The sequence below is a fragment of the Vicugna pacos genome, chromosome 20, assembly GCF_048564905.1.
Source record: "Vicugna pacos chromosome 20, VicPac4, whole genome shotgun sequence".
Taxonomy (NCBI): domain Eukaryota; kingdom Metazoa; phylum Chordata; class Mammalia; order Artiodactyla; family Camelidae; genus Vicugna; species Vicugna pacos.
Window position 1 is genome coordinate 8,684,286 of NC_133006.1, and position 27,318 is coordinate 8,711,603.

Sequence of the window (27,318 nt, forward strand, 5' to 3'; positions counted from 1 at the left end):
GGCCGCTGTGACCCCTCCCACACATCTCGTGTCCCCAGCGCTCAGCTGTTCACACGCCACCCACCATTTACTGCGCAGCTGTGATGGGCCTGGCGCACCTCTATCTGCTCCATCTTATCCCATCCCCACAACCACCTGGTGAGGAATGTCATGGTGCCTTGAGTTTCCTGGTGGGAACAGCTGAGGTCCAGAGACTCAGCAATTTGCTTGAGGTCAACACAGCTCTCACCGACCACTGAGAGTCTGGCGACTACTCCTTGAAACATCTCTGACGTTCTGTGTCTCATCTCTCCCTTGGCTCTTCTTGCGATCCTGTTCTTCTGTTCCGTGTATTTTGTCTCCGTGTCCTCTCTTCCCAGCCAGACTGTTTGCCCCAGTAGACGGTCCGCGGGTGCACCGCCGAGCCGTGTGTAATTTGCTTCTGCTCCTCTGCTCTGATATGACTGTCCTGCCTCTGCCTGTCCTTGGAAGCCTTTCCCAAGCCAGACCAAGATGCCTTCTTTCCAGAAATAGACCTCTCCAGACTGTGTCACATAAAGTCCGCCACAAAATTCTTTTATCATTAATTCCTTTTATGTGAAACTGATACAGACTTTAATTTGCCCATCAGCCTCACTCAGAAGCAAGAAGGCAGATCATCTGTAGGTCCATCCCTGTTACTGCAAATGGCATTATTTCATTTTTTCTTATGGCTGAGTAGTATTCCATTGTATAATTGTAACACGTCTTCTTTGCCCAGTCATCTTTCAGTGGTTACTTCCATATCTTGGCTATTGTATATAGTGCTGCTGTGAATACTGGGGTGCATGTATCTTTTCAAATTAGAAGTTACTTCAGATGTATGCCCAGAAGTGGGATTGCTGGATTATATGGTAAGTCTATTCTTAGTTTTTTAAGGACTCTCCATACTGTTCTCCGTAGTGGCTGCACCAATTTACATTCCCACCAGCAGTGTGGCAGGGTCCCTTTTCTCCACACACTCTCCAGCATTTATTATCTGTAGACTTTTTGATGATGGCTGTTCTGACCGGTGTGATGTGATACCTCATTGTAGTTTTGATTTGCATTTCTCTAATAACTACTGATATTGAGCATCTTTTCATGCGCCTGTTGGCCACCTGGATGTCTTCTTTGGAGAAATGTCTGTTTAGGTCTTATGCCCATTTTTTGATTGAGTTGCTTGGGTTTGTTTGTTTGAGATTAAGCTGTAGAATTCTCTTCTTGAAAAGTTTTAAAGCTGACTTACACTTTCCTCTGAGTGAATCTTCCCTGTTCATCCTGCTGCTCGTCCACTGCACGCCTCAGCCATCACTTAGGGTGCGTTTTAGGCAAGCAGAGAGAAAAAACGGCTGCGGTCCATGAGAATCTGGTGAATGCTTACATGTTAGGCAATGTTTGCTACTCATGGAGAAGCAGAAATCCAACCAGCTGGAAGAAGTCATCAGCCCGGCTGGGTCATTCTGGAAGGATCTGGCCCATTGGCCAAAACAGCTGAGAATTTCCTGCCAGAGAAGCAGTTGGCAAAAACTTGTCTTTCTGGGAGGAGGTTCCAGAAGAGTCTTACTCAGTTCCCATTCACTGACCGTGTGTCCTCCGTGCTCCCAGCTGCTTGAAGTAACTCGGCCGTATTACACACGCCCCAGCTCTGATCCCTCGGGTGTGTTGTTACTGAGCGTCCTGCCAGATTTGGACGCTTGTGAACACTTTCATGTTTAGACATTGTGTGTGTTTGTTTTTTCCTGTTCTGAGCGTCTGCCGTCGGCTGGCTGGTGGCCTCAGTTCCCAGCAGCTGCCTCTCCACCTCTCCAATGCCGGCTCCATCAAACGTCAGCGGAGCCCCCTCTGGCCACGTCCATGGCGTGAATGCCGTCACCTGGAGTGGGTGCACCTCAGATAGCCCTGTCCCGTTGCCTGGTGCTGGGGGTAGCCGGAAGTTCCAGTCACGGTCACATCCTTACCTTCTCATCAGTGAATCGCAATCATTTTTCTATGTAAAGTCACTACCAACTTCAGAGAAATACCATTTATGAAATTGTCAATAAAAACTAATTGTGGCATTCGGTGGTTCCAGAATTCGGTATTTCTTCCCAAATGTATGTGGGATTGCTTCTTTTTTCAGCCACAGACTTTCTCTAATTTTTTGTGTTTTGCTCCTTCCTTTTCAGTCTTTAAAGAAGCTCAACCACGCCAATGTAGTCAAATTAAAAGAAGTTATCAGGGAAAACGATCATCTTTATTTCATCTTTGAGTACATGAAGGAAAATCTTTACCAGCTCATTAAAGAAAGGTACGGTTTGGTCTTCAGGAGCTTAGAAATAAGCTGTTTCAGAGGGGATAGGTTTTCTTTCTGCTTTTGTTCATCGCGGGCGTGCTGCTTGGGTTTTGCTGTTTAAAGGTGCCCAGAAGATGCGGGGCCCCACCCGCGTTCCTGCCTGGTGGTAGCGGCGTGGTCAGTGTGGCCGTTTTACAGGTCTCAGTGGGTTGCTCACCTAAGCAGGCTCGGGGTTTAACAGATGCTCTGCGGCCCTCTTTCCCACAGGACGTATGGGCGGGGCAACCACGAGTGAGGGGTGTAGCAGCTTCATTCCTACTGAGACATTCACTGGAAACATCAAGTCCCTTGCAGGGCCTTTCTTGCTGCGGTGCTCAGAGTTTGCATGCTGGGAAGACAGACAAACTAATAAAGAACTTTCCTACCATGTAATTTTTAACTTTAAAAGTGAACCATGTCGAACTGTCCGGGCCCCTTTTTGGTTGGTAAATGAATGTCGTTCACAGCATCCCTCTGAGCGAGTTCAGTGAACAGATACCATTTTCACTGTCAGTGACAGCAGTGAAGCTGTGGTTTGCCCAGCGGTGGGGAAAAGGTACCCACTGCATCTCATGAGACCTCTAAAAGACCCCAAATTTTCCCCGTCAGATTTTTTTTAAAGTTTTAATTTATATTATGGAGAGAGAAGATTTTTTATATGATGTACTAGAGGGAATTTTTTTTTTTTGGTTTGTTATTAAATGTTTAGTCTTTTCTTCTTTGTGACATAACTGAATATATTTGGTATTTATAAGATCCACCCTCCCGTATGGCTCAATGGTTGTTTTCCTTTGTTCCTTATCATTAAAGGGTCTGGTCAAATTAGCATGGGGGCCAATGTTTTCTTAAATTCTGAATATATATATCGAAAAGAACATGAAAACAAGGGATTTGTTTTCATATGTAAATCTCGATTTATGACTTTTTTTTCCTCTGCCCCACACAGAAATAAGTTGTTTCCTGAGTCCGCTATAAGAAATATCATGTATCAGATATTGCAAGGACTTGCATTTATTCACAAACACGGTAGGTGGATTGGAGTATTGTGCTTTTGAATAGCAGCGAAATGTCACCAGGTAGCAGATGCAGGAATTGTCAGTGCCTTTTGTTATTGACTCCCGGAAATTGACCAGTTGCGAGACTGACAGGGGATTTTGGAGTATGTTATTTTATGTAGCTTGTTCTGAATTTCTCTCTCTTTTTTTTCAATCACGTCCACATGTTCCTATTCTTTAGGCACTAACGTTAAGCTTGTTAGTTCTAAATCCAAGAATTATTCCTGACCCTTAACTGGTGTGTGAATGAGAAACCTAAAATTAGAATTCAGAAAAGCTTCGCATGTGATATTTAATCCACTAACTAACATTGCTTTGCTGTGGCTTCCCGTTTTCCTAATGTATTTCAATTACAGCTTGTTCGAAAGGTGCAAAGCTGTCTAACAAGATTTATGCAACACCAGAAAACAAAATGAATTTAAAATAAGCACAAAAAAAGGCAAAACAAGGCATGGCTATAGCCAGGAGTGAGGTTGATCCACAAAAGACACATCAGCAAATTTTTTTAAGTAGAAAATTTGAATCTGAGTTTGCCGTCAGACAATGCAGAATGTGAAACACGACCATTTACAATCTCCATAGTTTCTCTGAAGTAAAAGCAGTTCAACTGCCCAAGAAAAGTGGAACTGCTCTTGGTGCTAATGCCAGAGAGGTTTCTCTTGTGGACCCTTACATAACGTGGCTTCAAGGTGAACACAGGTGACAGGTTACATGGGCTAGTTTCAGGTCATCTCTCTCAACGTAGGCCAGTTACATCACCTGATCTGAGAAAATGGTCCTCCTGGGGCCCAGAATGATTCACTGCAGGGATGGTCTGGTGAGTCCAAGGACGGATTTAGAGCACCCAGAGGAATGAACAGTCACATACCCTTCAGGAAGTCCTCTTGACTGCGCTTTTGAACGGTACTGAGTAGCGATGCCTTTGAGGTTCTATTTCCAGCAAGTCCTGCGGTATTGCTAGTCTTTGTTGCTAACTGGATGCCGACCCAGCTGGGGTTGGATCGATACTTTCTCATAAACGCAGAGCCTGGGAATGGACAGGTCCACTGGTGGAGGCAGGGGTCCCCCTCAGGAGGCCATTTGAGGTTGCTTTGACAGACAGACAGATGGGCAAGGCGGCCAGTCTTGCATGGGGAGAAATCCGTTCGCTCCCAGTCTAAGGTACCGTGGCTGCTGCAAATACTGCGCCAACAGGTGAGTCTCATTATCCAGTAAGGAGACTGGGAGGAAGCCCTTTGACGATACAGTCGTTCAGATTTGACACAACCTGGCAGTGAGGGGAGAAGACATTGTGCTGCAGCCAGTGGGTGGGATGTCTGGGACCCTTCCCAGCTGGCTCTGTGACCCCTAAGCAGCCCCTCGCACTTAGAGACTAACTGAAACACCAACAGACAGAGGCTGGCTGTACACTGGCAGCCTCGAGCACGCTCTGAATAATTGGCAGGTCATGTGTAAGACCATGAACCAATTCTCTTAAAAAGTTTTCAGTAAAAGGTATCTCTGATTCCACCGACGCAGGTGGAAGGAGCACTTTTGCCTCTAGTCACAAGAATTCCCAAGGGATGGTATGAGTTTGCAAAATGCTGAAAACTGCTGATTTGGTGCCTTAGGGACAAATGGGAGGAGACAGATCACTTACTAGATCTGAGAGGTCAGGAAGAAGAAATGGTGAGGAATCAGAGGGATTCTCCAAAGAGAATGGCCAACCAGACGTTTTCAAATAGGGACCAGTCAGTGTCTCAGTGACTCGGGCTCCTCGGTCAGTACTGGAAACGGAGCGGTGGACCTATGAGAAAGTTAACATGCGTTGACTTTTCTTTCTCTTTGTGTTGCTTTTCATGAGACTGAAATATTTGTTGCTGGAAAGAACTTGTAGCCTTTGATCCAGGTCTCTGCCTAAACCCATCAAATGAACACACACACACACAACCTTGCATGTGCACATGTACCTACGCATACACTCCCCACAACACCCACAAATACACATGAGTATGCCCACACAATACACGTTTGTGTCTAGTAATTGAGCACCCATAAATTACTGTGTCAAAACAGCTCTTTGGAGCTCTGCACTGTCAGTCTCCCTTGCACGCCTTACACACTCAGATGGTGTGTGGAAAGGGCACGGGGAAGGCACCGTTTCCGGACAAGGTCAGACCTGCTTTGCCCTTACGACCCCATAACCATGCTTTGCGCAGAGATTCTTGCTGACGTCCTCCCCGCAGCTAAGTGCCAGTTCTAGTCTGAGCTTGATAACGTTTCAATTGTTACCTTATTTATTTCCTTGCCAACTTCCTGAGTGGGGAGGGTAGATGGCATCTATTCCTTTCAAAGAAGAGGAGACTGAGGTTCAGAGAGGTTTAAACACCCGCCCGAGGCCCCACGGCATGAGCGTGGCAGAGCGGAGATTAGCTCAGATATCTGTGCCCCTTTGCTGCGCTTCACTAGAAAAACCTCTCTCTTAAAGAGAACAGAGAACAAGAGATGAAGAAAGTGGTGACAGTAATTGGAGGTGGGGGTGGGTGTTCATTGGGCAGGTCCTACCTCCTTTTCATTGATAAATGATTTTTGAAAAGTCTTGCATGGTTTTAGACAGTGTTGACTTAACTCTGGAGCTTTGTAGGGTCCCTTTCCTCCAGTAACGGAAAAAAAAAATCATCGAAAGCGCATCACAGCTTCGTCTTGTGAGCTTCAGGCTCTTCCCTGTTAGCTGGTTCTTGCCGTGCCAAGGTACCTCGAGTCCCTGGGAGTGGAATCCTCTGGGAGGGCAGAGCAGCGCTGCGGGTTGTTGCTATGGCCGTAGTTCATGTCAGTGACTCCTTTCCCCCCAGGGAGTGAAAACACAGCTCCACTTGGTGCAGACTGAGCAAGGCCCACACATGAGTACATTGCAGGAATTAAATAATGGACGCAACCCGGGTTTCATCCTTGCCCTGCCCTAACAGATCTCCATGCAGGATGTCTGAAATGCCTTCGGTGGCTCGGAGGACAGTGTTTTGCCCCGAGATGTGGCTGTTTCACCACTGTCTTGCCGTGCCTGACCTTGAGTCAGCCCTTGGCCTTTCTGTGTGGCTGTCCTCATGGCCTTGATAAAAAGCTCCGTAGGCTCAAGTTCAGTGATGTCTGTGAAACCATACCTTCCCTAGCAGGAAGGTGGGCTACAGAAACTTACCATGTTGAAGTGGTCTCTGGTTATTTCCATACATTCGTATCAGATTCATCATGAACAGGATGTGGTGGAGGGGAGAAAGCCTTCTCTGTGGTTTGAGGTTTTTCTTGCCCAGGGGTTGGTAATAAAAAAGCAAGCACAACACATTTTCTGCCAGGATGAAAGAGGAAATCCCTCTGATTCCACGGGCATGGGGGACCCTGGAATTGAATTGAAGGTCTGTTCCTGTATTCTGAAAGCCAAACAGTTTCGAACAGGAAGATTCTGTGTCAGCAGCACGGGGCTGTTGCATGACTGCTGAATGACCCAGTGATGAGGGTTTCCACTGGGAATCCCAAGCGCATGGGAAGAAGTGGGTTCACTGCGACAAGCCCTGCACACGTACCCAGCAAGGAATCAGATCGGAACCTAGCGCCCCCTCCCACAGGTGGTGGGACATGTCACCAGCCTTGTAAGCCTTAGTTCTTATCTGCAAAAAATGGAACCCTGTCTGTCTGCCCCTCCCTGCTCCCTGCCCCAAGCAGGTTGTCAGGGAGATAAAATGAGAGGATTTGCATTGCTCACAACAAGCTCTTGCAAGGCGCCGTTGTCCCACGTCCTGCACTCAGAGCTCTACAAATATTAACACACTGAAACCTGCAAAACAGCCCCACGAGGTAGATGCTGTTATTCCCCTGTTTTACAGATGAGGAAAGCACAGAGAGGTTAAGTGATTTGCCAGCCAATGAACAGAATTGGGATTTGAAATCAGGCAACCTTCTTGGTCTGCCAGCTTTACCACGAGGCAGCATTGCCTCTCATAGCAATGAAATAGTGATGCTTTGTTAAAATGGAGATGAAAAGTAAGTGGACATGACAAGAGGGTCTTTTCATTGCCAAGGAACAGAACTCTTGGGTATATGGCTGATGATCATAATTATTGCTATTATTTGGTGATAAAAAGAACAGAGGACTGGATATGCTAAAGACAGAGTCACAAATGCTTCCCAGTTATAAAGGCTTATACAGCATTACAGACGACCTATGTCAACTGACAAATACAGTTTTCATCAGTCGTTTTTAAGTGTCTGTTTGCAGGGGAGGGTGTAACTCAGTAGTGGAGTGCACGCTTAGCATGCATGAGTCCATGGGTTCAATCCCCAGTACCTCCATTTAAACAAAAAAAGATTCTGTTTGGAGTTAAACCTTTTTCCTTGCCATTTTCCATCTGGCAGTTTATTTTGGGCCTGAAGTATGATCCATAGGAAGGAAAGCTGCTTGGTGGGATATATGGGGAACCAGAATCTTTGCTCTCATTTCGTGGGTGCACACTTCCTCTGTGGAAGTACAAAGCTGCAAGAAGAGGAGATGATTTGGGAGAGGAGAAGAGGGGTTTGGGACAGGTCGACGTGGGGGTGACAGTGACATCAGCTGCCATCCCATCAGAGACGTGAGTCTGGAGCAGGTGTAGACTTGAGCACTTCAGCACAGAGGTTGCGGAGGAACAGCTGACATCTTCGGAGGCTTCAGTGTCACACCAGACTACTTTGCAGATCACTGCTGTCACGCACTACAGCTGCAAAGAGTAATGCAGACGCGATCTCACCTCTGGATTCCTTCTCCCCTACCTCCACAGGCTTCTTCCATCGGGACTTAAAGCCGGAGAACCTCCTCTGTATGGGACCCGAGCTTGTGAAAATCGCAGACTTTGGATTGGCCCGAGAAATCCGCTCAAGACCTCCATACACAGACTATGTGTCTACCAGATGGTGAGTCCCATCCTCCTCAAAATTATTTAATTGCACTTCTTTAAAAACATACCATTATAGGAAAAGAACCTGAAAAGAAAATATATATGTACGTATATGTATAACTCAATCACTGCTGTATACCTGAAACTAACATTGTAAATCAACTACACTTCAATAAAAAATTTTAAAATATCATAGTATTAAGAATAGTATTAATATTTGCATTTCTTATTTTTAAAGACCATACAGTTATACTGAGGGTAATATCAATGTCAGAAATACTAAGTTTTCACTATGAGAAAGAGCACAGTTTGAAACATATATGCAGGGATGGTGGCATTGTACAAGCTTTTTTTCCTAATTATATTTTGATTTTTTTAATTTTTAAAAGAATTTGATGTTTTATTTATTTTCTTGTGGGGAGGGGGTAATTAGTTTTGTTTTGTTTTGTTTTTTAATGGAGGTACTGGGGATTGAACCCAGGACCTCATGCGTGCTAAGCCTCTGGCTCGACCACCGAGCTATTCCCCACCCCCATACAGGCTTTAAAAGCTTGTGTTGGAGTGTGTGTAGCTCAGAGGTGGAGTGCAGGCTTAGCACGCAAGAGGGCCTGGGGTTGAGGGTACAGCCCAGTGGCAGAAAGCATGCCTAGCATGCATAAGGTCCCCAGTTCAATCCCTAGTACCTCCATAAAAAAACCAACCAACCAACCAACCTAAACTCCCTCCACTCCAAAAGAAACAACAAAAATCTGGAGGGTATAGCTCAGTGGTGGAGCACATGCTTAGCATGCACAAGGTCCTGGGCTCAATCCCCAGTACCTCCATTTAAAAAATTAAATTAATAATAAATAAACACATCAAAGTTTGTGTTGTAAATCATTTTAAAAGGAAGTGCATTGCACATTTCCATAATCTAAATAATATTACATATTTAGAGCTTCCAGAAGACCTTTGCTAAAAGAGTCGTGTAAAAGATGGTCCAAACACCTTGTCTGAAAACCTGCGAACTGATGCTGTTAAAATGTTCAGACCCCACGAGTCTGATCTGAGCGGTTGGCCATGACCAAGAAGAGCCTACAGAGGACCAGTTCTGGTTCTCTCTCGCTCCCTTTCCCTCCTCTCTCGCTGTCTCTCTTCCTGCCCTCGCTCACTGCCTGTGTTTCTCCAAGGTGCTGTAGAGAAGAGGCCGGTGGAGAAATGCTCGACAGAAAACCCCGGGAAGCAGAGAGGCAGGGCTTTATCCCTGCACCGCCCTGAACTAGGCAGAAGACGGAAATACAGAAACCCTCGCCCGGAGGGTTGACTGTATTTAGTTTGCCTCTGGGCGGCGTCCCTGGCACTAGCACGTCTCTCCTTTGCGCCCCAGGTACAGGGCCCCGGAGGTGCTCCTGAGGTCCACCAACTACAGCTCCCCCATCGACATCTGGGCGGTGGGCTGCATCATGGCAGAGGTGTACACCCTCCGGCCGCTCTTCCCCGGGGCCAGTGAGATCGACACGATCTTCAAAATCTGCCAAGTGCTGGGGACGCCGAAAAAGGTAATGACGTGGGACGAGGGCCTGTGGGCCGCCGCGGCAGCTTCCCGTGGTCCCCGTGCCCCAGCCCGGGCAGCACGGCTCGTTCTGGGACCTTCCTCGTCCCGGGTAACCCTCCGCCTCCGCCCCTTCTCCTCTGCGGTGGAAGACTTCCAGGGGTCCGGGCTCCCCCTGCTTTTCTCTCCACGTCCCCTCACCCCCCTGGCAGAGCATCTCTGTTCTCGTGCCTATGACTCTTACCCAGGCAGAAGCCTCCTAAGTGCGACCCTTCTTCATAACTCCGTTCACAAATTTACACCCGTCTCCGGGATTTTCCCCTGGCCCCCTCGCCACCACCTCAGACTCAGCACATCTGACCCAGACCGCCCATGATTTACCCCGCAACCAGCCTCCTTTGAAGGCTCGTGGATCCAGTGGACCATCTCCGCCCAGTATCTCTGACTGCCGCTGTGATCGCCCCGCTGGTGCCTTTCTGCCTTCAAGTCTTTTCCCTCCAGCTTTTCTTCCAGTCTGCGGCCAGATTTATCCCTCTAAAGAACAGCTCTGGAGCTGTCCCCCCCTCTAAAAATATTCTCTGCCTCCCCCCGGCCCGCCCCCTAACTCTCGTTCCTCACCCCCCACTCGGTGCCTGCACCCCCCTCGGTGCCCTGGCATCTCCCCCGTCTTCTTCCAAGACCCTCGGCATCCTCCTCCTCCCTGTTCCTCTGGTCTCTCCGTCTGCAGCTGTGCTCTGTGTTACTTATGTATCATCTGTGTGCCTATCTGTTCCCGGACCGTCCGCTCACTCAGGGAAAGCATTTGCCTTCTGTTACTGTGCATTTATTTTCCAGGTCCTAGCACTATTGCTGATACAAACCAGACTCTCAAAAAAAATTTTTTTTTAATTATTTGAAAGAATCATTAATGCCACCTCTATAAGATTTCCAGACTCTCCTGCTGGAATCTCTCCTACCTTTGGATAACTGTGTCTCTACCTCTTTTGTGACTCCTACTACTTTTTGTTTGTTTGTTTGTTTTGGGGGGTAGTTAATTAGGTTTTTAAAAAATTTTGTTAAATTTTAATGGCAGTACTGGGGATTGAGCCCAGGACCTCATGCGTGCTAAGCATGCAGTCTATCACTGAGCTATACCCTCCCTTCACTTTTTATTCTTATTATTGTGTTTTTTAAATAAGTGTCTTATCTTCTCCTTTGGACAGTCGTATCTTTAAGGGCAGGATTGATATTGGATTACTTTTCAGATGCCTGACAGGACTAAGGCAGCTATACCTTCTGACACTTCCCTTTAAAAAAAAAAAGCGATGACATCGGAATGTGTCTTGTAAAAGAGTAGTTGGAACTAAAAGGGGCCTTGAGGACTGCTTGTGCTGCATCTTCTGTCCTTCATTCCAGTGCTGTGTCCTGTAGTTCTGATGCATGGAAAAGAGGAGGGCTTGAGATGAAGCAGCTGTCTTGACTGCTGGGTTTCTCAGCATGTAGACTCTGAATCATCAAGATGGGGATCTAGTAATATGTAGGATTTCTCAAATTAATCTGACCAAGAACAAGATGTTTTGCTGTATTCCTCGCTCCCCAGATACCTCATTACAGTTTCTAAAACCTCTGGCTCGTGGAATGCAATGGGGAAAATGCTAATTTGGTTCAGCCTTCAAATCTCAAGAGCTGAACCGTCTTGTGTGAAAGTTAAAAGCGAGTTAGTGGTAAATCCAGAGTCTTTCCCACTATCCCCAGCCTTCCTGTCCTTTGTGTCTCTCCATTAGCATCCTCCGTGTTTCAGCACCCAGAGCGCCACCATCCTGAAGGTGGCTGTGGTGATGACAGGTCACCTTTCTGTTATACACACACAGGCCAGGATATCAAGTCCTATCACAGCGACTGGCTGAGTAAGGTTTCCCACCTTTTCCTTCTTTCAGACGGACTGGCCTGAAGGCTATCAACTTTCAACTGCTATGAACTTCCGCTGGCCCCAGTGTGTCCCCAATAACTTGAAGACCCTGATTCCAAATGCCAGCAGCGAAGCAGTTCAGCTCCTGAGAGACATGCTTCAGTGGGATCCCAAGAAACGGCCGACAGCTAGCCAGGTTTCCCTCCATTTTTTCCTGATGCGTTTCTTGTGAAGTTCATGTCTAACGGTGAATAATTCCTATAGATCTCAAGGGAAGTATTTCACTTGGTATTACGAGTGAAAAATAGGACTGAATACCACTAGTGGTGAACTACGTAAGGTCCTTTTTTTGGTGATGGTTGGGGGGAAGGTAATTAGATTGATGTGTTTATTAATGGAGGCACTGGGGATTGAACCCAGGACCTTCTGCATGCTAAGCACACACTCTACCACTGAGCTACACCCTTCTCTTCTGTAATGTTCTTTAAAAACTATAGAAGAACTTAAAACGGTTTGAAGCTCTCTTAAGATTTAAACAATACAGTTGCTTGGAAAATAGCGCTACAATTCACGTGATGTATCACCATATGCGAGGAAATGAAAATAAACAGATTATATCCACCTACCTTTGGAGAACATTTTCAAAATATATTCTCTCTGAGTTAAGATTACATAGCAGTTTGTTTATAAGGCAGTACTGGTTGCTGAAAGAGAGTTTGCAAATATCTTGTAAGATCCAAATCCCTCATTTTACAGATGACAAAGAGAGAGCTAGGATAGAATAACTGCAATAAACGTGTTTCCGCACTTTACAGTTTACAGATGCTTTAGTTTTCATGTGATTTTAACCCCGTGAAGGCTCCATGAGATAGGTGTTACTGTTTTCATTCTCTAAATGCAAACACTGCCTCTCAGAAAGTGTGAGCAATTTGCCTTAATCACTCCGCCAGGAACTAGTACAGGTAGGTATCCAACTGCCGTTCCTACATGTGGATGGCACACCTTCCAATTCCCTGCCTCCTGTTTTCCCAACCGCCCCCCACAAGCCACTGTGACTTAGATTATAAAGTGAACCCAAAAGAGGCGTATAGTGCTGTGGGCTTCAACCACTCCCAGACCTCTTTTTGTGTTAGTTGTATCCAGTCCCTTCTCAGCTTGCTTCAGTGACAGTCCCGTTGCTCAGAGAATCAAAAAGGTGACCAGTTCTAAGCAGAGTCAACAATTAAGCTAAGCAAATGTGACGAAGATGCTGAAAGACAGTGCCGATGTGGTGCTGGAATTTGTGAGAGCCGAGAGATGACGGTTGAGGGGATTAAGGAATGGGAGAAAAGCAGCTTTCCACTGGCTCAAGGAAGAAGGAACCCTGCTTTGGTCCCAGAAGACTCCAGATGGCTCAAGAAGCTTGGAAAGCGCTCAGAAATGTGCTTCTGGTGATGAAATTCACACATGTTTTCAGGGCAGGAGGGAAGCATTCTGATAAACCCAGTTTTTTAAAAGATACACATTAGAGAGTAAAAGAAAAAGATTCTGTAAGGAGGAACCAAGGGAGGAATGTGTACTTTTAAGAATAGGATCAGAAAAGCTAAAAAACAAAAGTACCCCCAATTCAGTTGATACTTTGCAAAAATACCTGGGAGGACAGAGAAGACTTCCCAAGTTAGATGCCAGGGTCCAAAACCTCTACGAAAATATCATTATCACAGATGTTTATAGCTATGTCCCAGAGTCATTAAGGACGGTTCTGTTATGTTCAGTGACTTCCACTTAAAAAGACTAGGAATATTTCAGAAAGAATTGCAAACCCCAGCACTTTCAGATTTATCTATCGACTATCCAGAAAACTAGGTTATCTTGATAGGCAAAGTTTAACTATAGCATACATTACCCTCTTGGCATTTCTGCTGTTAAAGCAGCTATGCCTGCTAATTTTATTTTATTCTTTATTGAACTATAGTTGATTTACAGTACTGTGTTAGTTTCAGATGAGCAGCAAAGTGATTCAGTTTTACATATTTTTTCCAATTCTTTTCCATTATAGGTTATTACAAGACACTGAACATAGTTCCCTGTGCTCTACAGTAAATCCTTGTTGTTTATCATCTGTACCTGCTTATTTTATATTTGATTCTTCAGAGTCCTCCTGGATCATTGTATTTGGTTCTCTCCATTTCATATTATTTTCTTCCTTTCTATGGAATGAAGAAATGGCCTTGGAATGGTGAAATATTATATTTAAGACACATAGCAAATGAGTCACAAGGCCAGGATCTTTGCAGAAGTAGCCAAGGGAATAGCAGCGAACCTGGCTGCTTTATGCAAATAATTTTAGTGTTGCAACCAGTCCGCACATATTACACTATTTTAGAAAGAAAATCACAAGGGGTGTTACAGATTCAGGATGTGGTTTTGTAGTTGGTTTGGGCTAAGCAACTATGGTAAACTGGCTACATGAAATCCAACCAGTGACCCTGAATGGTGTCACCCTCTCTGGCCAAATTCTTCTCCTAAAGCAGCGTTGTGTGTCATTCCAGGCGCTTCGATATCCTTACTTCCAGATTGGGCACCCCCTGGGCAGCACCACACAGAGCCTTCAGGATTCAGGAAAACCACAGAAGGACATCCTGGAAAAGGCAGGCCCACCGCCCCACATAAAGCCGGTCCCTCCCGCCCAGCCCCCAGCCAAGCCACACGCACGGATTTCGTCGAGACAGCATCCAGCCAGCCAGCCCCCTCAGCATCTCCTGTACTCCTACAAAGCCGAGGCTGCCAGGACAGACCACCCTCCGGAGGACAAGCCCAGCCCTCTGCACTTGCCACCCCTCCACACCAAGCATCCTCAGGCAGTAAGCAGGAGGAGCTGCTAGGGAGCCTTGCGCCTGGCCTGCTCCTCTTCTGAGCCTACCTATGGCATGAAATAGTTTCTTTTTCAGCAGATCACGGCTAACTATAGTAGCTCTGTCTTTGCAATCTCGTGGAATTGTGCAAAGAGCTTTGGCTTTGGAGTTAAAGGTCAAGTTCTAACGCTGCCTGTGAATTACAGTGCCGCTCGTAGGGGGCAGCCAAGGGTTGAACGCTGCAGCCAGGGCACCAGGGTCCCCGTCTCGGCTATGTGGCTTCACAGCACGATGGCGCTGTGCAGGGTGCCTGGCCTCTCTGTTCCTCGCTTCCACATCAGTGAAACAGGGGTGGGAATGAGAGTACCTGCCGGATACAGTTCTTTTGAGGACTAAATGAGTTCAGGCTTGAAAGATTTTAGAACAGTACCCAGCACCCAGCTAGAACTTACTAAATGTCTAGTCCCTGTTAATATTCATCTTTGTGGACCCCATGCCCTCATCCCGATGCCTGTCTTGCCCACCAGGTGGGGCTATTTGTGGGAATCAAAGGTCCCTCTGCTTGTGAAGATAGTCTGAAAATCATCCAGCGCCTCACGGTTTGTAGAGCATTATTTCCATCAGTGCCATCAATTGGTGCTGTTTATTTTTGGTGAGGGGGGGAGGTAGTTAGATTTTTTTTTAATTAATTTTTTTAACTGAGGTACCAGGGATTGAACCCAGGACCTCACGCATGCTAAGCATGCGCTCTGCCACTGAGCTGTACCCTCCCCCTAATTGACGCTGTTAGTGCCAGGCTGTTGATTGAGTCCAGCTCCTTCTCTTGCTGTTCACAAGGAAACAGTGAGTGTTGCATTCAGTAAAGTCATCTGGGAAGGGAATCTGGTTACCATTAGCCCCGTGATGCTGTCTGAGGGTATGACTTTCTACCACCTTTATGCAAAAGTAAAACCTTTTCTGTCGATCAATATTCACTCAGTGAGCGCCAGAGATTCTGGGGTGGTGTCTCCAGACTGTGTCCACTCGACCCTCGCCCACCTGGGTTTGGAAATTTCTCACCATAGCTGATTCTGTAGTGAAATCGTCTCCAGGGCAACTGAGGAGGCAAGAAGGCATTATCTGCATCATTTTCTGTAAAAGAGCAGGTGACCAACACCTTAGCTGTACTCTCTTATATTCTATTTAGGGCAGCGTAAGTCACACCCACTGTCAGAGACGAGCCCTGAGTGAGAATCCAGCCATTGTCCTCGTTGCGCAAGAAGTACCTATAAGTCTCTTTTTTCAAGTCCTTATGTTTCACAGTTTAGTGTCTCCACGGGATGACAGCTGCTGTAATCTGTGCAGGATGAGAGAGAGACAGGCATGGGACGGTGTTTCCCACGGTCACCCTTCCTGATAATCAGCACCTACTGGGGAGCGATACGCCCCAGGACCCTCCTTTTCATAACCGAGAAAGTTCAGAATGAGGGTTACTCGTGGGTGAGCTCCCTTCATGCCAAGTATTGCTCCCCCCTCCCCTTTTTGTCTACACAGAAAATTCTCACCAGCCTGGAGCACAAAAATGGTGAGATCAAGCCAAAGAGTAGGAGGAGGTGGGGTCTCGTTTCCAGGTCGACAAAGGATTCCGATGACTGGGCTGACTTGGATGACTCGGATTTTAGTCCCTCGTTCACCAGGATTGACCTGAAAAACAAGAAGAGACAGAGCGAGGAGGCTCTCTGCAGGCAAGCGCGGGCTGCCGGGCCGCCGTCTGGGGATTGTGAGCTGTCTTTCCGTGTGATGAGCATCTCAGCTCGTGCTGACAGGAGCCGCCCTCTCTCCATCCAGATTTGAGAGCGTTCTGGACCTGAAGCCCTCCGAGTCCGGGGGCGCTGGGAGTAGCGCCCCCACCCAGACGTCCTATCCCAGGCGCGACACACCCACCCTGCGGTCTGCGGCCAAGCAGCACTACCTGAGGCACTCCCGGTACCTGCCCGGTAAGAGAGATTCCTGCCTTTGCTCTGATCACTGGCAAGAAATCCTGTCCCTGGAGTCACATGTTCACAGAGATTCTCTTTCAGTCGGCAAGTGCTTGGGGCTGCTCTTCCAAAATATTTGCTGAAGCCGAGGCTTCACAGTCCTGTGTAGTTGCTGAAGATAAGAAATTTGGTGGGGGAAATTGGGTCCAGCCCCCGAGGAGGGAGGAAGCGGTCAGAGCCAGGCAGCTGGCCCAGGGTCTCTCCACCAAAACTGTCAGCCCCGTATGCTCTCAGGAAACCAGGTGGGAGCCTCATCACCCCATGTGGCTGGACTCCAGGGCTTAGGTGTAAACGCTGCAGTTGGAGGGGGCCCAGGTCTCTCTCCGAATTCTCCGTATTTCAAACTTACAGCATCAGCCATCTGTTCAGAGTCACTCCATCAGTAAGTAAGAGCACCTTCCGGTCTCGGCGCCGGGAATAGGGCGAACAGAATAGCTTAGAGGGGCCACTAGGTTGCCCAGCGCCAGGGCCCTCTATTTACATCACAGTCAATGCAGCGACATTAGCCAGGAGCCTGTGGGCAGTATCGCCACCCCTGAGTTGTCTAATGGTGGAGACAGGCCTCAGTAAATGGACACACAGTAGTTACAGATGGTGACAAGTGGCATTAAGGGTGATGGAATGGAGGGGGTGGGGCACTGCTTTAGACAGAGCGGTGAGGGAAGGCCCTGGAGACTGGGAAGGAACTCCAGGTGGAGAGAGCCTCAGAAGGAGCACGCCGGGCAGAAGAGACGGCCAGTGCAAAGGCCCTGGAGGCAGGAAAGGGCTTGGCCCGTGAGAGGCCAGCATGGCCCGAGCGAGCGCAGTCGGAGATGGTGATGTGGTGTGAAGCATGAGGCGTCTTTGGGGTCTTGTAAGAAATCTGCATTTTAATTCATGAGCAACAGGAAGTTCTTGAAGGGCTATGCCTGGAGGAGTGACACCACTGAGCTATCCCCTCCCCCGCCAGAGGAACCTTCACAAATTGGGTTCTGCATTCATTTCATCTGTGACTTGTGGTGCAAGATTACCCGATGAATTTTGCGTCCTAAAAACATTTCTTCCCAATCAGGAATAAATATAAGAAATGGCATACTCCCAAATCCAGGCAAGGATTTTATTCCGTCGAATCCATGGTCCAGTTCTGGTTTGTCTGGAAAATCTTCAGGGACGGTATCAGTGATCAGCAAAATAAATTCAGGTGAGTCCTGGTTATTAACCCCTGAATGACGAGAAGCAGATTGGATGTGGCAGAGTGGGTACAGAGAGACCAGGGTCACCACGAGGGCCTCCCTGGTGTGAAACCCTTGGGCCCCTTTTCCAGGCCTTTGCCCCTCTCTCTTGGCAGCAGGCCCTGCGGACCTAGCCAGCTCCCTCTGGCTCCGCCTTCAAGAGAAGCTGGGGAGGAGAGTGAAGTCTTCCCTGCCTCCAGGGAAAAAGCCTTACCGAGCCTGACTTCTGAGGCCCTGCTCCGTGTTGGGAGACCTCCAGAAGTCACTCTCCATGGGGTCTGCCTTGCTCTGACTTAGCCCAGGGCATCAGAACCCCTTCTAGTTGGAAGGTGGATGGTTTGGAAGGCCCTCCCCACTCTTTTTTGGTGAATGAATTTCAGAAGTCCTCCAGGCTGACGGACCTGGTTCCCAGTGCACCTGCTCCCCCTGCACGGGCAGCCCCCGCTGTGGGCTGCCTCCCCTTCTGCGTGCCAAGGAAACATCTGGGTTTCTCTTCCCCTTGCTTTGTCCATCATGTGTTCATTTATTCTAAGAAATACAAAAAAGAATGAATATACCAACATCCATGTACCTACCACCCAGCGTATGAAGTCAGACTCTATAAACACACACGAAGCCCAGTGTGTGTTTCCTTCCCTCTCTTTCTCTCTTCCTCTTCCTCTCCCTGACCCTGGACGCTCCCTGATTTGGGTGTTTATTATTTCCATGCTTTTAAATACATATATATATACCAAAAAAATACATAGTATGGCTTTCCATGTTTTCAGATTTATATGCATATAATCCTGCTCCACTTCATTCATTTTAGTGATTACATTATGTATGTAGCAATTATACATACATAGAATATGTGTCACACTATGTATAGAGGGTAGATACAGTATATGTGTGTATGATACGATGTGTGATTTTATTTATACTAGGACATAATTTTTTAAATTGAAGTATAGTTGCTGTACACTGTAAGTTACAGGGGTACAGTATAGTGATTCACAATTTTTAAAGATTATACTCTGTTTATAGTTATTGTAAAATATTGGCTATATTCCCCATGTTGTACAATGTATCCTTCTGGCTTATTTTATAGCTAATAGTTTGAACCGCTTACTCCCCTACTCCTGTTTTGCACCCCCCCCACCACCGATAACCACTAGTTTATTCTCTATATCTGCTTCTTTTTTGTTATAGTCACTAGTTTGTTGTATTTGTTTAGATTCCACATGTAAGTGATACATAGTATTTGTCTTTCTCTATCTGGCTTATTTCACTAAGCATAATACCCTTCAGGTCCATCCACGTTGCTGCAAATGGTAAGATTTCATTCTTTTTTATGGCTGAGTAATATTCCACTGTATGCCTATGTGTGCAATGGAATGTGAGATATACATGTATCACAACTTATCCATCTGTCTGTTGATAGATGCTTGGAACAGAATTGATTCAGCCCTTCTCTTCTTGACAAATGTGTGAGTTGGTGACAGTTTTTGCAGTCAGAGCACTGAAGTGAACATTGATGTCCCCTATTGTTGTGCACAAGTGAGGTGGCTCTGGCTGTGACGGAAGCTGGTGAGGTTAAAGCATGTGCTCACCTTCGACTTCACAGATGTTGCCCCGTTGCTGCCCAGCAGGCTGTGGGAGTCATGATGCATCCCTGGTGCCTCTGGGTACAGCTAAGATTGCAAGCGTGTGCTAATCTGAGGGTGTGCAGTGCCATCTAACTGGGGCGTAAACCTGCAAGTCCTGGTGGCAAATGAGGCTGAGCGTCTTTTCTTGTGTTTCTTGACTCTCTGTTTTTTTCCTGTTGTGATTTCCTTCCAGTTCTCTTCCCATTTTTCTTCTCTGTCTATTCACCAACATTGCAAAATGTGCTCCAGCTGACCAGCCCAACGCCTCCCACGCCAGGTCCAGGCCGTTTTTCTCACTCTGCCTTATTAAGCAGTTGCCAAGAACGTTCTGTGTTGTGAAGACATGGAGCAACTCTGCTCCTCATAAACTCTTCCTAACAGATATAACTTCGATTGGTATAAGATTCTTCATTATTCCATGTGTACCTTTAAGCCTTAATAATTAGACTCATTATAGATATTAATTCAGCCATCCAGTGTGTTGATTACTTGCTGTATGTAAGGCTTTCCATTAACTGCCTAGAATCCTAAGATGCGTGCATACAGGTGCTGCCCTTAAAACACTCCTAAGGGGTTGGGGGGAGGGTACAGCTCAGTGGTAGAGCACGTGCTTAGCCTGCTTGAGGTCCTGGGTTCAATCCCTAGTACTTCCATTAAATAAATTAAATAAATATATAAATAAACCTAACTTCCCCCCCAAAAAAACACTCTTAAGATGGAAATGACATGAAAAGTGGATGTATTTAATATAGCTTAATAATGGTTAGTTTTTCTGATATGGACAAGAATATTTCCTGTAGAATTACTTATAATACCGAAATAATTAACCTAACCTGTATGCTGATCAGTAAGAGAATGGTTAAGTGAGTTATGGTTCAGCCATAGCCTAGAATTTGTGTAAACTGATATGAAAAGCTAACTATTCTATATTGTGGAGTGGAAAAAAGAAAATTCCGGAACATGTTAAATCTATTATTCCAAAGAGAAAGAAAATTCCAAATCCCTCCCCCCATTTTTTTTTAACAAACCAACGCACCAGGCTCCATATGGGTACAGACCACAGGGGCAGCACCCCCCGCCCTGTCCCCTAGTCTTCCCGACAGTGTGGTGTGGGATGCTGTGCTCAGAAGTCACTGTTTTCATTATAATTCTTTTCTCCCTAAAAGTAAAAGCCTGATCCTGTGCTGTCCTGCTCCACTGTCCTTTACCCTGTTGCTGTCCTGTGCACGTCTTGTAACAAACTTTTCCTTTCTCAAATCAGTTGGTTCCTGCTCAACGAGTTCTAGCGGATTGGCTGGAAACTATATCCCTTCCTTTCTGAAAAAAGAAGTCGGTTCTGCGATGCAGAGGGTCCACTTGGCCCCTATTCCCGACCCTTCCCCTGGTGAGTTCTATTTTGGATTATTCATGAACAGCTGCTTTATGCCAGGCCTGGAAGTCCTGGGGTCCACGAGTGCAGGAGACAAACTCCCCTGTCTTCTATAGACAATAAGTAAAGCAAATAAGATGCTCCAAAGTGCTAAGGAGAAAAATAAAGCAGGAAGGAAGTAGGGAGTGTGGGGCTGGAGTAGAGGGGTGCACAAGCACCTTCAGGTAGGGCGGCCTCACTGCAGAGGAGCCGGCAAGTAAAGATCTGTGGGAGGGGAGTGAGCAAGCCGTGTAATGCGGGCTCTTAGTGCCCGGGCCTCAGGCAGGAAGAGCCTGGGAGATACAAGAAACAGCAGGGAGGTGGAGTGCAGGTGTGGCGTGAACAAGGGGAGGGGAGTAGGAAGAGGAGGTCAGAGGGGGATCGTAGACTCCACAAGCCACTGTAAGTGTGTCATCCTTGACTCTGAGCCACGTGGGAGCCCCTGAAGGGTTATGAGCTGGGAAGGGAGGAGATCCAACTGCCTTCCAGGCTCACTCAAGCCCTGTTGTCACTGGACTGACAGGGTTAACAGGGGTGGCAGCAGGGAGACCCAAAGCTGGGTCTGGACCAGTGGTCATAGTTGCCCCGGGCCAGGTACTGGGTAGATCTGGAAGGCAGGAGGATTTGCTAACAAATTGCAAAGTTGGATCTGAGAAAAAGAGAGGGGTCAGGCATGACCCCAGTATTTCTGGCCTGACTGCCATACCATCAGGTTGTTCTTAGCTGGGAGAGAGGACTCTGAGGAAGAGGCACCTCTTGAAACTCTTTTTCTAACATCTTTGTCACCGTGATGCTCTTATCTGCACTCTGTTTTCGTGGATCCATATCAGTCAGACCCACCTTGGGGGTGGGGGTATAGTTCGTGGTAAAGGGCCCGTTTAGCATGCCTGGGGGCTTGGGTTCAATCCCTGGTACCTGCATTAGGGAAAAAAAATTTTTTTTAATTAAAAAACAAAAATCAGACCCACTTTCTCTTTCACTGCAGGTTATTCTTCCCTGAAGGCTGTGAGACCTCAAGCCGGGCGACCTTTTTTCCACACCCAGCCCAGAAGCACTCCCGGATTGCTGCCCCGGCCTCCCGCCGCCCAGCCCGTGCACGGCCGGACGGACTGGGCTTCCAAGTACCCGCCTCGGCGATGACCGTCACCCAGCCCTTCGTAGGGGACCACGGGACACCAGCCCTCAGCCAGCTGGTGGTGTTTCACCTTAAGACTTTCAGATGGTGGAAAAGCCGAGTCTTTATAGTTGTTCTTCTTGAACTGAGACATTTCAATATTCTTTTTTAAAGTTTTTTTTTAATATTGATTTGAATGCAATAGCTTTTTTTGTACAAAGTTATTTTATTCTAAAACTGGGTCCCCTTATTTTCTTAAACGGCAGGATTTTGTATATATGGATTATGTTTTAGCATTTTATACAGTCAACTTTGTAATGAACTTTTTAAAGATTAATTGATTTTCCTTTGGGGTTCCAGGTAATATTTTATACAGATTTTTTAAAACGTAATAATATTGATGCAGTATTGCAACAGGGGTGCAATTTAAGGCTACACGATAAAGGGTTATTTCCTTGATGTGTGCAGATATCTGTGAAATTTCCGATGTGGCGTATTCGGTACTTCTTGGACTGACCTCAGCACTAGAAAAGTGACTGCTGTTCTCAATTTCATGTTATTGGTTCGACTTTTTGATACCACTGGGCTGTTCTCAAAGTACTATTCCATGATTCACTTTGTTTTCTTTTTACTCCCCAGATGAAAGAACCCTAAGTAAACATTTTTTGAGATTTTCATAGCATCCTTTTTGATGGTTAGTAAAATCCAGCTGAAACCAAGCTATGCCATCACATTCTATTTTCCCCTGTTTCTGAAGTTCAAGGGTATAAGTACCCACAAAAGGGAAGCTTTTCAAGCCAAAATGTTCTCAACATAAAGGTTAATGCAGTCACTTTAATGTATATCCCTGCAAATGTGCATGATCTGAAAGCAGCTAGGTTTCAAAGCAGCAGCAGATTTTATAAGATCAGAACCCATAGAATTTTGCACCTAGCTCAGTTCTCCAGTCCTCTAGTCAAATTTTTATGGCAATTCGGGGGAGCAGGAAAGATGGATGGCAGAGGTCCCACTGGTCTGGGAAGTCACAGTTACCATGATGTCGCTGTCTGTCACATGCCACATTCGAATTCTTAACCCTGGTGTAGTTTCTTTCGACAGTGAGAATTCCATTTGTCGGGCAGAGGCGGTTCCACAGAGAGGAATGTTTACAGCAATTTAGAAAATGACAAAGCTGGTTTGGAGATAGAAAAAGACAAAAGGTCCACTCTCCTCCGTCTCTGTGGGGCACCCTCGCCTCCACTCACGGTTTCCTGAAAGGCTAGAGGGAAGGTCACGGCCAGTAAGTGCAATGTGGTCTCCAGATCGTATTGACTCACCTTTTCCCAGGGCTCCAGCCACTCTCGTTTGGTTCTAGGTTCCAGGAGTTGAGCCAATGACATTGTCATTTCGATAGGTTAACATGCATATTGGTACTTTGAGATGGTTCAAACTAATAACTTGGTAAATTTTTGCATTGCTGTATTAATAACACGTTGCAGCTTGAACAAATCACCACGGTTCCCAAAGGGCCCTAACCTAAAGTCAGTGAGTAATGTGTGCTTTGGAGAGTCTGGCTCCAGAATGTACTTGACCAAGTACCATGATCCCTGGGGGCATAAGAAAAGCACATGATGGGTGTGGATCTGAGATGGAATATTTTCCTGTTACCAAACTGGCGGCAAAGCTTCAGGAAATAAATATGTACATGTAAGCACAACTTGAAGCTGGATTTATTTCTGTATTATCTTCTTAACTCATTATCTAAAGCAACAGAAAATGTGTTTTCAGAGATGAGTCCTTTACTGTGAGGTTAATATTTATATCCCCTTTCTGTGTTGTGTATAAAAAGTAAGTTAATCTGAAACCTTACCCAGCTCGCTGGAAAGCTGGTTTTAAATTGTAAATAGGCCCCAGAGAAGCCGCTGGGTTGTGAATACTGTATTCTTGGCCCTAGTTTATGTTAAGTCCTTTTTTTTTTTTTTTCAATTGAAAAACCTAGTTACCTGGCTATTACACATTATAAACTTGTTTTGCTAATATTTTTTGTCGGATCCAGATTCAGAAAATATTTCACTTTTCTTCTTTTTCCTCTTTCCTTTGTTTATCAGCAAATAGCTTCCCTTGAGAAGCCAAACACATTCAGTCATTTGAAAGTCAAGTAGCTGACCTGCCATTGAGAAAACAAGAAGGCTGAAAAAATAATGTCTGTTCTGAAGAGCTAGCAAAGTCTGTACTCTTTTTTTTTTTTCCCCTCTGAAATGGGTAAAGGATAAATTGTGTCTACAAGCTGTTAAGTGGAAAATGAAATGGCACCTGGTATGTATATTTTCGGTTACTATAGAATTACAAAATGTATCGCAGGGCACCAAGAGGAATGATGAGTTTATCTGCACCTGTCCCCCGCTGTACCTCATTTCTCACCAGAAGGCTTTCTGGAAAAGGTTCAGTGACAATGAGTATGAGCCAAGGAGTACGTGTGCGGGCTGCAGGGCAAGTTGCCTGAGCGTAAAAGATACTCTAGGTAGCGCTGTTCATTTTACAATAAACTGCCATTAATTACTAAGCGCTCCCCCAGCTCATGTACGATTTTAGCAGGAAGAAAACTGATTTTCAAGCAATTTTTTTAGACACATCTCTTGTCTGAAGGACTATCTATGTCCAATAAATGACGCTCTGTCATCTTCCAGAGTTATCAAAGATCGATGCATTTACTGGTGCTGTTCAAGTTCACGGGCACCGTGTTTTCTCATGAAGTGGCATCAAGCCATTGTTTTGTGCCATTTAAGAGAGAACAAGACCCAGGCTGCACATTTCAGCTCAGTGTGTGACCCAAAGCAATATGTTTATACGAAAATGTCTGACATACTGATTTTTTTGTATCATTTAAAGCATACTGTAGCAACTTGTTTGTTTAATATATGTGGTTAATTTTTAGAATTACGTTTACAATTTCCAACCAAAGTACTGTACTTTGTATAATTTATTGTGAGGACCTTCTCATGGGAACCAACAGAAGACAAACTGGGGGCAAATATCCCATGAATCTGTATTATCAGTTTCTCATAGACACTGTGCTAATGTGAGTTTGAAACAACCTGAACAGTCTTTTGATCACTGATATTTCAGATCTGACAGCAATTTAGTCACCTGATTTGATTATAAGGGACTAGCTAAGAATATATTTATTTATAAAGCAAATACTCATATTGAAAAGATAGGAGGATGGGAAACCACGTACTCAAGCCCCTTCTGAAATAAAACGCTCTTTTTTTGAACAGTTTGTCCCACGGTGTTTAAAAGCGTTAACTTTACTTAAGGAAAATTCTGCTTCAAATAAAGTTACAGTTTAAGAAAAATTGATTTGAGTGTTTGGTTTTTATTTTTATGTTCTTCCATCGAGTGGTAATGGTACTATTTCCTAATTTGGAATTTTGGTATTTTGTAACTTCTCCTGAACGCTTAATACAGTGATTGAAGTGAAATTGGAAGCAGACAGACCAGCATAGCAAGAGTTATCCTGCAATGTGGAGGTTTTTTAAATTTAGCTTTTAGCGAGTTGAGGGACTGAGAATATTTTTTTAAAAATAAGCAAGTCAGAACAATTTCTTGTTGCTGATTTCATCATGATTAATATTCATCTGGTATTTTTCTAGTTTTCATCATATACTGACAGGTACAATATAAACCTTCAAAAGAAGCTCCTAACTTCATGAATTCCATACAGGATTTCACGGGAAATTCATTTCCCAACCATTCTTTGAATCTTTGAAAGAATTTTGAGGGAACACGTTTACCAATCAACCTTGTATGGGTGAATTCGTAGATGTGCCCTTCTCGATCAGAATACCCCGACCTGACCGTGTAATCATCCCATCAGTGTAAATTCTTGGCATATATACCCACCTTGCCTCTTCCAGCCAGCCTTCCTGCTATCAAAACTTGCTGTTATAGATAAAAAACAAATTTCTTCTGTATAGCACAACAAACTATATTCAGTATCTTATAATAACCTTTAATGAAAAAGAATACGAAAACAAATACATGTGTATATATGCATGACTGGGGCATGATGCTGTACACCAGAAACTGACACATTGTAACTGACTATACTTCAATTGAAAAAAAAATCCTGCTGTTAGACTAGGGTCTGATGTAGTCATTCATAGCTAAGACTGTATTTAACCGTATGTTTCCGTCTTCCTGGGGCATTTAATTATAAGAGCTTCTCTTACACTGAGAGTTAAAGCTCCTGATTTTTGTTAAGGCCATTTTGCCTGCTGCTGAGTGGGTGGGGGAAGGATCAAAGGCTGAGATGAGGTCCTAGGGCCTCTGAACATACATATCAGGCAGGTAGGTAGATAGGTATTGTAAGACTGTCCCAGACTGAGAGTAACACCAAGGGTCTCCAAGAACAGAATGGCTTCAGGGTTTTCCAAGGAGCAGGATGACCTAAGGATACCTGTCATGGAATGGCAGAATTATTATAACAGGACTTTTTATTTCTCCACAAGCCTGCGTAATGACAGAGTCATATGACACTGCCTTAGTTTCTGCTTCAGGTAAGCAAGATTGCCAGGATTTATTTCATTTATCAGGCTGGATGTATAAAGGGTCCACTTTTGTAGGTTAAAAAAATAGTAAAATATCAACCAATATGATATGATTCAACCAATTACAAATAAGGAAATGGAGATAAATGTTTGGCTTATCAACAAAGCTGAATACTAATGCCTGTCCTATCTAGCTCGATGAAAGTGAATTCTCATAGAAAGGTGGGTTGGAGAAGGTTAGCAAAGAACGATCACCTTCAGCAGGTTTGGAAAATGTGGCTTCCTGCCCATGTTAAACTGAGGAATCTCTATGATAGGTCAGAATTAGATTTAGAAAGATGAAATGGAACATATACTGTTATTTGCATATGAAAGTGACTTTCCTGACTCTCAGGATGCCCAGTTGTTCTTGCTCTGCTTCCTTCTTACTTAACATGCTCTGTCTGGGTAAGCTCACCCTTTTGCTGCAGCTTAACGCACCTCAGTCCTTTCTTCTAACTCATCACTGGCGTAGTGGACAGTTCCAGTTGGATGGCTCATAGGAATGAAAGACAAATCTACTTATTATTATTTCCCCCAAACTTTATGGAGCTAGAAAGCAAGGTATTCATTCATTCTTTCTTTCTTTCTTTTATTCTTTCATTCATTCTTTCAACAAGCATTCTCTGAAAGCCTTCTCCGTACTAAGCATTATTCTAGAAACAGGATACAAAGAAGTATATTTCCAAAAATATGAAAATCCCTAACCTCATGGAATTTACATTCTGTCAAAATTACAGACAGTTAGCAAAATTAAAATATAGTACGTTAGATGACAATAAAGTTTATGGGGGGGGGGAACCCAAGGAGGGTGGAAAAGGAAGTGCGTGTGTGTGTTTGCGGAAGGGGGCATC

At 45.3% G+C, this 27,318-nt stretch overlaps 1 protein-coding gene and 1 long non-coding RNA gene across 3 annotated transcripts in view; one reads left to right on the forward strand and one right to left on the reverse strand.

Annotated features, from left to right (window-relative positions):
• The window catches only part of CILK1 (ciliogenesis associated kinase 1), a 30,872-nt gene extending 5,637 nt beyond the window's left edge, over window positions 1-25,235 (forward strand). The window contains exons 3-13 of the mRNA XM_006211531.4: window positions 2,166-2,287; window positions 3,258-3,337; window positions 8,151-8,283; window positions 9,634-9,805; window positions 11,715-11,882; window positions 14,218-14,529; window positions 16,054-16,244; window positions 16,348-16,496; window positions 17,590-17,718; window positions 20,636-20,758; window positions 21,768-25,235. Of these exons, the coding sequence (XP_006211593.1) occupies window positions 2,166-2,287; window positions 3,258-3,337; window positions 8,151-8,283; window positions 9,634-9,805; window positions 11,715-11,882; window positions 14,218-14,529; window positions 16,054-16,244; window positions 16,348-16,496; window positions 17,590-17,718; window positions 20,636-20,758; window positions 21,768-21,922 (1,734 nt within the window). The 3' untranslated portion in view covers window positions 21,923-25,235. The remainder of the gene's footprint in view (window positions 1-2,165; window positions 2,288-3,257; window positions 3,338-8,150; window positions 8,284-9,633; window positions 9,806-11,714; window positions 11,883-14,217; window positions 14,530-16,053; window positions 16,245-16,347; window positions 16,497-17,589; window positions 17,719-20,635; window positions 20,759-21,767) is intronic.
• LOC140687674 (uncharacterized) lies at window positions 14,571-16,941 on the reverse strand. 2 transcript variants are annotated; one of them, XR_012062100.1, is made up of 5 exons: window positions 16,888-16,941; window positions 16,472-16,650; window positions 16,065-16,203; window positions 15,728-15,856; window positions 14,571-15,616 (listed from the first exon to the last, which is right to left on the reverse strand). It is a non-coding gene; the product is annotated as an uncharacterized lncRNA (long non-coding RNA). The 2 variants fall into 2 exon arrangements; XR_012062099.1 differs by having other exon boundaries at window positions 14,571-15,856.
• Window positions 25,236-27,318: the final 2,083 nt, after the last annotated feature.